This window comes from Aspergillus karnatakaensis, assembly GCF_047715665.1.
Source record: "Aspergillus karnatakaensis strain CBS 102800 unplaced genomic scaffold BJY04scaffold_59, whole genome shotgun sequence".
Taxonomy (NCBI): Eukaryota; Fungi; Ascomycota; class Eurotiomycetes; order Eurotiales; family Aspergillaceae; genus Aspergillus; species Aspergillus karnatakaensis.
Window position 1 is genome coordinate 232,306 of NW_027395771.1, and position 9,416 is coordinate 241,721.

Below are 9,416 nucleotides of genomic sequence, written 5' to 3' on the forward strand. Positions count from 1 at the left end.
CTCTCCTCCTTTGTTTCTCGTAAACCCGAAAAATCTGTTCAGTTACCCAAGCCACACCTGCAGAAACAAACATGGAATACCATATTACCCTTCGTACTATACCCTCACTAGTTCATAGCAGGAGGGAAAAAAGAATGCAAGCCAATCAGATCCGAGGTAGATAGCAAAGATCATAAACAAAAAAGAAAAACATAATGGACACGCGGGGAATTGAACCCCGGACCTCTTCAATGCAAATGAAGCGTCATACCACTAGACCAAGCGCCCGATCGTAAAAATTTGATGACTAGTTTGGTTTCCCATGCTTAAACTGAATGGTGGATAAACTCGATGAGATTCTAAGGTATTGTCTTTATACGTTAAGAGGCGGTTTTGGATGTCTATACTGCGATATGTTATGTAATTTATCTTTTTAGAAAAGCAAGAGAGGTAAGCTGGTATTGGGTCTTTGATCTGGCATGGTGTTTACCAAGGTGTTTGAGCGCATATTTACTTCGCGGTAGCTTCCAAGACTGCAGATATTCTTTATTTAGATCAAGCTTATTTACAGGAGTGATTAAAACTAGGTCCTCATGCGGAGTATACTGCGCCACCGCTGTAAAAGTTGCTTGCCAGCCGTGAGTATGGCCCAGGTCGGAGGTGTGACGTAGAGTATGGAGCTTACCCCCAGAAGCAAACCATGCACCAGAATGAGAGACCTTATCTTACTCGTCTAGTTCAATTTGCATTTCTCGCTCTAAAGAGATGCAGATTAGCATATATCTTTGGCAATCTCCAGTTTAACCTGGAAACAGGGAATGTACTTACCCCAGATCTTGTTAGCGGAGGCGACAATGAGCTCTGCCTTGACGAACAGCTTTCGAGAGTACCGCTCTGCTTCAGTGGGATGAAGCTGATTCCTTTGCGTTTTGCGGGGGTTCACCTGTTCAACAAATTAGCACCCTTTATTAAGCTCTGGATAGATGAAAATATACCATCTTCAAGATCGGAACGATATCCTTGGGGTCTGCCTCAGCGAGAGCCCTGAGGTTTCGGAATCCATTGTCACGGAGTAATCGTGCCGTCCAGCCCTTGACGTATGTCACCTGGGCCATTTCTAAAAGATCAGCACGGGCACCGGCTTCCAAGCGGTCGCGCATATGATCGAGCACCGCAGCGAGCATTCCCCATCCCATGCGTTGGCAGAATTTGACCATCCCAGCTGCAAAACCGTGACATTGTTGCGCGAGAGTCTGGATTCCGCCACGAGGAATGCGATACCGATTTGCGACGACTTGTAGGGGAATTTCATTACTAAGGTCACGAAGTTGAAAGGCCGTATAGGCGCGACGGTATATCATTGCTTGGGTTATTTGTTCAGGCGTGTTTTCTTTCATTGAGGCGCCACTTTGTACCCTGCTGGAAGTTAGTGGTTGGGAAGAACTATGCATCCAATGGGGAACGTACATGGCATTCACAAATCCTGGCTGGACTCCGACAAACTGCAGAGCGCGCAAGCCACTCTCATCGAGCTCGTCTAACTGATCGCGAAATGTTGGCCAATCAATCTGGGTGGTTGCTGCAATCTGGAGCGGTGTGAACATGTAAAATATATGCATGTCACCGTCCAACACAAAGGCCTGGAGCGCTCGTTTTAGCTCCTCGTGCACAAAAAGACCATCTTCCGGAGCGAAGGCGGATGCAACCACTGCTTGACCAAGTTGCGTGGCCACGTAAGATTCGCTGTCGTCGGTATGAATGAGTTTCTCCTCTAACAGCTCCTGCAGGGCAGAATTCATAATGCTGTATGAGAGTTTCTTATCGACGGTCCGATATAATAGAGTACACCTCACGTATTCCTTGATCGCCTCAATGCCCGAGACAAGCCCGGTTGCTACTGCTTCCAAGAGCGCGCTAAACGAGTCAGAGCAGTGAACAGTGGTGGCTAAGGCCACTTACCGTTTGAGACCTCTCTTTTCCGGCGCCAAGCAACTTTCTATAGCTGGCATGTCGGCTTCCAGGAGATCGCATACGGCTTGGAGGTCAGACTGTCCGCAGATAAGGTAGGTCTCGCCAGCGTCATCTTTGCCTTTGCGCCCAGCTCGTCCACACATTTGTCGCCTTCAAACAGTTAGTAAGAATACAAGCCGCCTTGGACATTGGAAGCCATACAACATCGCTGGGCCAACGAGTTCTCGACCCATACGTGCTCCATTTATGATAACTCTTCTTGCGGGCAGATTTACCCCAGCAGCGAGACTACAGGTAGCAACAATCACCTTCAAAATACCTTGATCGTATCCTTGGGCAATGGCTTCGCGCTCTTCCGTCGTCATTCCAGCATCTGAGCTCGATTAGTACTGGCCAAACTGTAAGTCCGGATCACTCACGGTGAAATCCCACTCCCTTGATTAATGTTGTTTCAAGGACCGGGTCCAGTCCGCTCGGAAGACTGCGAAGCTCGGCTAGAATATCAAGACGCCTATTCATATCATCTGAGTGAACAGTGGACGGGTCGGGCATTGCTTCGCTTATGAGCCCAGCATGGATTTGGCAAGCCTGTCTGCTGCCACAGAAGACCAAGGCGCCATATCCTGCGATGACAGTATCAATAGCCATAGCGACCATCGCATTTGTCATCGAGTTAGAAAGTTCCCTAAACGTGGAAGTGTTGATGGCGCGTTCAGGGGTCACCGCATCACTGAAGGTCGGTTTTCCTGTGGACGTCAACTTTGCGATGGTCTGAAAAAGTTGTCTTGAGCTCGCTGCAGGGTAAATTGCATTGTTGTATATAAGGTACTCGTCCACCGGCACCGGGCGATAGGTGGAGATGAAATATCTAGCATTCATCCACTCTGCAAGTAACTCAGTGTTCTGACTTCTATTAGTGCACCGAGCGGGTATCATGGCTTAATCCAGGTCTTACCGAAATAGTAGCGCTCATCCCGACGATTTGAATGTCCTGCTGCAATAAGAGTAGTTTGGTTACCATCAGCTCTAATAAGTACCCTCGGTGCTCATCATCCAACATGTGCAGTTCATCCAATACAACTGCTCCCAATTCACCAATGCTACATTCTTCAATGGCAGTGTTTATTAGAGAGTTCGCCTGTGTTAGCATTAGTAGGCCATTTCGGTCAGACGAGTTTTATGGCACGCACCTTTTCAATCGTGCAGACAGCAATGTCTGTATCAGCCCAAGAGGCAGTAGTCTTACTTCCACCAAAAAAGCCCGACACCCGGACAGTCTTCTGTTGCTTTTTCCAACGGTGGTTGCCAGAGTCTACATGATCATCCTCATCATCATTAATACGTTTCTCCACATCCTGAACAATGCGTCGAAGCCATTTGAGCTTCTCTTGAACCAGAGCGACGTAAGGAAGCACGAGGATGGCTTTACGCGACGGATTTTCAATAATACGCTTCAACATCAGGACATCGGCCACTAAAGACTTGCCACCACCGGTGGGGGCAGTATAGATCAAGTGCCGCTTTCCTTCCAGAAGCCCTTCACCTAGTAGGCATGATGCCTGCCAGTGGTAGATGTTGGTGACCCTAGCCGCCGCAAAGTTTCCAACAAGAGAGGGGGGCAGTCCAAATCTTGGATCATTTAGAGATTGAAGGGAGCCTTGGGCAGTGGTGTCCGGTCTCGCTTGTTTGCTCTCCCCGGAGGTAGAGCCAGCAACGGGGCGGATCTCACTCGCAACAAGGCGGCTCTTAGGAAGGTTCACCTGAGGACGGACAAAATCCAGTCCTCGGCTATCGGGGTTGTTGACTTGACGAGAAGCTCCATCGGTAGCATACGAGCCTGGAGTCTTGGGGTTTTCAGTCAATGAACCACTATCGAGGGGTCCGCTTGGAGGTCTTTTCTGACCAGCTAGCGGGGCTATCACATAAGTCTGCTGGCGGGCGAGATCGACAGAGGTCTGGAAGCCACTGGTTTGCAATGATTGCGCGGAGTTTGCAGACATATCGCGGCCCTTATGAAAGAGCCGTCATCGGGGTTCCAGCAGTATGTACCTATTTCGCCGGACTTTGTCAAATGTGGGGGCAGATATGGTTCAAGGTCAGACTGCCAAGACTTCAATATCTCCTCGCTGCAGTCAGGTATTGAGTGATGGTAATAATAAAGCAGGTTCTGTAAGAATGAAGAGGATGAATGCCTTTGGAGACGACGGCAAGAGTTATCGTAAGGTTTTCCGGCGCGCCTTCCTCTGCGCGTAGGGTAGGCGGACGGTTGATTGTAGTAGCAATAGGCAGGTGCGGCGTGGACTGGAGGCAGATACACAAACTGGGAAGGAACGAGCGTCGACGCGACATAGTTGGAGCCTAAGGCACAGATCCAGCTCGCCTCAGGCTCTCAGCCTTCAGGCCAAGGCCTCAGGAAGACGCTTCGTTGAACTTGGTCTTGCATGCAGGCAGATGGAGCTAGACCAGCGGGATTACAAATGGACAACTCTATTGGACGACAACAAAAATACAATTTTTCTGGTCCCGTGTGCGATGCGGCAAAACGTTCCTGGATCGCCCACAGCCCAATCCAGCCTAGCCTTGGGGATCGTGTCTGACCCCACTCACAGCATCATCATTGCCCTGCCTCTCCGCTGGCGGTTCGGGCGTACGACCTACGCCGTGTATCTAGCTGTACCATCCTCAGCAAATTATCAGCTTGTCGACTGGGAACAAACAAACGCACTGTGTCATCCCTTCCCGGTCAAAGCCATAACCTGAGTGTTGAGCACGGACTTCAGCTTCCTTCTTCTCTGCGAGTCTGAGCAATGAGCAAGGGTTATCAAACGCCATCAAACCGACTAACGAGTCAGGGAACCCTTTCTTGGCCGCTTGTGACTTTGCTGAAGCCTGAGTGCCCCAATGCACTGTTTCTTTCAGATCTTTGACAAGGAATCAACAGACTACTTTCTGTGTTTAGGAATAACTATCCTCTGGCTACTGCTTGGTCACCTGACAGTTGCCTCATCTTTGTACTAGTAACAGACACGCAGACACGCAGACCCGCTCGACCTGTTGAGTGTTCCTGCTTCTTGGTCTCTCTTTGCTTAGTGAGATCTTGCTGGTGCTGTCGGTTTATTTTGGGAGCTTTTTAGCCTTCAGAAGTTCAGAGCCATAGTACAACCTGTCAGGTTGTCAGCCCCGACCTCCGAGCAGAAACCAGCCACGGCCCACGGGTGTTTCGGAAAAAGACGATATCAATCTGCCGGTTCTTGATCCACCTTTAAAAGTGAGCAAGCCACAACAGGCCCCCTATGTCAAATTTCTCAATAAAAGAACGAGGATGTCGACTATTCGCCAAAGGAAAATATACCTTTATTTGAAGACGACATGGCCACCACGGCATCACCTAGCGTCTGTGATTTCTTCTCGGCGGAGTAGTTCGAAGAAAGGGGTTAGATGGGACCGATCGTCGTCAGTTAATCCCACGCGTCAACCGGCGCTGCGGGAAGATGCTGGAGCAGCTGCGGAATAGTGCTACCGACCGGGTAAACGGAGGCTGCATCCACCCATTCTGCATAGTATCCTCATGGAGTGTAGACAAGGTGACCTTCTCAATGCCTGCTTAATTATGAGGTATCCTTGATTGGAACTTACTGTTTCCACGAGCTCGATGACAGGGGGATATTGATCGCTGCATTATAGGCGAGGCCAAGACTTCGATCTTCGCGGGGAACGGCTCCTCCAATCGACCATCGCGTCAATCTGCAGATATCCAAGCTCAACATCCATGGATTTCCGAAAGGCATCATAAAAATGATCGATTATCCCGTCTTACTATTTGCCTGTGTCTATTCAAATGGTCCATCCTGCAGGATGCACCAGTTCAGTTCTGCCTTCGTTCCCTCGCCTAGCTGACGGTTGCGCCGCTCTATATATTTCGCTAACCCATCATTCAAGCCAAGAGGCTGCCACTTAAGATAGAGCAACTGCTGGTCATCATTCATAAACTGGCACGATCCTAGACAAGTATTACTCACTGGTATCATCAATGATCAATCAGCATCTCAACCCGGTACCTACCTACCTAGGTAACATGCCACGGACCTTCTGATATGACGGGTTGGACAACCTGTCGATGCTATAGTCGTACAAAGCCACCCGGCTTGCGAATACCCCTCCCGCAGTTTTGATCATCCATTTTCATCCACAGGAGCGTTGAACCTATCGTAATTATGATGACACATGAGCACCGGTAGTGCTCTCAAACCTCCGGAGTTACTTCTCCCCTGCCCATCAGCCGCCAAGCTGCATGGGATCTCTTGAAGGTTTGAACCCCATCTGTTGGTGAGACCGCCTACACCTGGAGATATATTGTGGCCTCCCATAGTCATTAACATAACAGGAATTTCACGCGGTTATGGAGGCCATCCACGTTTAGTCCTATGATCCCAAGATTGGCCCACCGCGCCGATATCCATCTTGTTTCGGAAATTGCCTGGGCTGCCCACTCAATGCTCGCTCTAACAACAGGTGTTGAGTATCGGTTGTACGCGACGCAACGACCAACCGCTAGTGTACTCCGTACCTGAAAGGAATCGTGATATTGAAGTCAAACCAGACCGAGGAATGGGGAGGAGCTTGAATCAAGGCGTGGGTGATCGCCCGAATTGGGACTCTGTATCCAGCGCAGCGCATATATGGACTTGGCAATCCCCTAGAAGCTCGAACAACGATGCGCCACCCTCCAATTGTCCAACATTCCTGGAGCTGACCCCCATGATTCTCACAGCATGTGTTGTTGCGCCATGCCGAATTGTCTTTGAGCACAGCTTCGTCTGTCGTTTTAAAACAAATGACTCGCGGTTGAGCCGGCCTCTGCTGTCAGTGATAATTACTTTGTCCACCCCTTGGCTCCGTCCGTTTGATGCTCGGATAACCCAATCCTTCGATAGCCCCTCCCCGATGGATCATTATCATCACCATTCTTCACATCGGGTGGCTCGGCCCACACAATCCCTCCCTCGCAGAACAAACCCAATTTTAATATGCTGCCTCTGTCTTCGCCCTGGACAACCAGGCGTAGATCCTCTACTCCGTACATACCGGGCCACGAGTAAGGGAACGGCCATCTACCTTTGTGTAATAGTCACTGCAAACACTCGAATACCCACCTCCTTTGTCGGCGTTTAGTAGGGTAATTGGTACATACTAGGGTAACGGCTGCGGCGGGCGGGAGGCCTTGCCAGACTACCGGGACTGCTGAGGTTAGAGAACATGATCGATTGGAGAAAGACAAAAAGAAACAGAAAAGACTCCAGTCATGGTTCTTGGTGGATGGAGGATCCGTCATATTAACCCATCGGGACTAGGGGCGAGTCGCAGACATTGGAAGAGGGAGAGGTGGTCGTGGACTGGTCGGGATCCTGGACGGGCTTTCTGGGACTACTGATTTCTATTCTCTATTCTTCTCTTCTGCCTCTTCTCTCTCTCTCTCTCTCTCTCTCCCTCCCTCTCTCTCTCTCTTCCTTTTCACTTCTCTTGTTTCTTTCTGCTGAAAGGCTGAGATCGTTTTGCCTTTCCTCACGCATTCTCCCCATCCCCCCATCCTTCAGCCTCTTTCCCATTCCCACTATCAACTTTCCTCCCTCTCTCCCTCGTGTCTGGGTATCGTCTATCAACCCAATTCTCCCGATACCTACATACCTACCTTGTCTTTGGGCTGGATCGACGCCTTGATAGAGGGCTGTCACCAACGGTGTAGTAGCCAGTAATTATCATTATTCCTGTCAGCCAGTAGCCAGTGCTACTCCTGCCTCCGCGTTACTCACATTCTTATCGGTCTTGTTTGGCTGCCACCGCCGCTAGACTGCTTTCCCTGCCTACCCTCATTTTCACCCTCCGGCAGACCTAGGCCCTCTTCTCTTCTTCTTCTTCTTCTTCTTTTCTACTCTCTCTCTCCAGTGCTCCACCATCCATCCTCCCTCTTTCTCTTTTCACTCTCTTACTTTCCCTTCTTCAAGTCGCGTCCCTTTCGGGCTACCGACCCCATATTCTGCAACTTCGCCACATCACAAGGGCCGTGTCTCCCGTCCCCGAGTAGGTGGTTGTTGGAAGGTTCCAGTTGTGCATCACCCTGATATCGCCTGTCGCTCATCGCTTGGTGGGTTTTCCAATAGCCACCATCCCTCAACGCCCTTGCTGGGCCACACCACACCAGGAACCAAAAACAGAAAGAAGCAAAACGGACTACGGGCGTGGGCCTCCAGCTTTCTTCACTTCGACCCCATCGGCTCGAGTATCTACGTTCTTCTAGGGTCTTTTGGGTAGATCTTCGCTCCGCGGTGATTTTCCATATCCCCCAATTTTCCCACCCCCATTCCTTTTTGATTTTCTCCCTCTCACTCCCCCCTTGATACTCGGTCGATGCCGTCCAAGTCCTTCCAACGTCCGTGAACTTACATCTCATGAGGGATCACCTCCGCGTTGCGGCCCGTTGCTGAATTGTGCATCTCGCCTCCGAGCAACTTTTGGTGTTCCCACCAGCCCGACGCAGGCCTGGGAGGTGCATTGCAGCAGCCCAGCCCATTATTCCCGCCTCGTCTTGCGATTTGTCGCGTCTGCAGACTGGTCATGGCCTCGGATAGGTCACCGCCCCCAAAGTCCCAGCACCACCACCACGTGAGGCCTGATTCTCCTTCCAACCATAATACACCACCATCACAAACCGCCGCAGGCAACCGCATGCCGACTTCTACGCACTCATCTCGGAGGGGTTCTGCGGATTCCTCCACCCTTCCGGATGCTCCTAATGTAATTGAATCACATTCAAGGCCGATGTCGGCTGGCGCATCATCACTCTCTGACGATGCCACGGCCACCGAGCCGCCCAGCACATCCGCCACTCCAGCACCCTACGGGACGCGGTCGAGAGGTCGAAATGCCGCGCCCCGGCCCAACTACGCCGAGGATCGTGACATCGATGTCGACCTGGAAGTTCAACAAGGCGCCTCTAAATCCTCTAAACGAGGGGGAGCTACGCCTGGTAACTCGGTTAATGGCACTAAACCTGACGGCGACAAGACAGGTTCTCGGAAAAGCCTAACAGCCACAAACGGATCTAATTCTCCCATTGCCAAAGATGGCATCCCCGGCACCTCTTCGTTTCTCGCGAAGCCAGACGAGGTCAGCCAGCCCTCTGGCTCTTCGCGAAAGCGAAAGCAGCCTGCAAGTTCAGCGACCCCAAGCTCCGCAGCGGAAAGTGCACCGAAGAAAGTATTCACCGCCGCCCCAGGGGTTACTCCAGGTCAAGGTGACTCCAACATGGTTTCTTTCGAGGACCGGGGCGCATACTTGAAGAATGGCAAAATTACGGCCGATGATGGCACTACGTTTGCAGTCAACGGTCGGTCTCGACTTTTCTTTGAATTCGCTTCAGTGGATTTCTCCTTTTTTTTCTTTTCTTTTCTTTTCTTTTTTTTTTTTTT

General features: G+C 50.7%; 3 protein-coding genes and 1 non-coding gene across 4 annotated transcripts; 2 read left to right on the forward strand and 2 right to left on the reverse strand.

The window, feature by feature from the left end:
* Nucleotides 1–195: 195 nt before the first annotated feature.
* On the reverse strand, nucleotides 196–267 carry BJY04DRAFT_t140. The gene has a single exon. It is a non-coding gene; the product is annotated as a tRNA-Ala (tRNA).
* A 278-nt stretch (nucleotides 268–545) lies between these two features.
* BJY04DRAFT_230945 (DEAD/DEAH box helicase) lies at nucleotides 546–3,950 on the reverse strand (the record flags this gene model as incomplete). Its single annotated transcript, XM_073719397.1, has 9 exons — nucleotides 546–736; nucleotides 808–922; nucleotides 975–1,395; nucleotides 1,447–1,893; nucleotides 1,939–2,100; nucleotides 2,152–2,323; nucleotides 2,370–2,853; nucleotides 2,906–3,088; nucleotides 3,141–3,950. 9 exons carry the CDS (start codon nucleotides 3,948–3,950, stop codon nucleotides 705–707), a joined length of 2,826 nt encoding a protein of 941 aa, XP_073566964.1. The 3' UTR covers nucleotides 546–704.
* A 2,133-nt stretch (nucleotides 3,951–6,083) lies between these two features.
* Nucleotides 6,084–7,257, forward strand: BJY04DRAFT_134000 (uncharacterized protein). The gene is made up of 2 exons (XM_073708541.1): nucleotides 6,084–6,276; nucleotides 6,356–7,257. Exon 2 carries the CDS (start codon nucleotides 6,559–6,561, stop codon nucleotides 7,120–7,122), a length of 564 nt encoding a protein of 187 aa, XP_073566965.1. The 5' UTR covers nucleotides 6,084–6,276; nucleotides 6,356–6,558; the 3' UTR covers nucleotides 7,123–7,257.
* A 1,305-nt stretch (nucleotides 7,258–8,562) lies between these two features.
* On the forward strand, nucleotides 8,563–9,334 carry BJY04DRAFT_222466 (uncharacterized protein; the record flags this gene model as incomplete). The annotated part of the gene is made up of 1 exon (XM_073717387.1): nucleotides 8,563–9,334. A coding segment is annotated over one exon (772 nt), but the record flags the coding sequence as incomplete, so codon positions are not given.
* Between the last annotated feature and the right edge of the window lie 82 nt (nucleotides 9,335–9,416).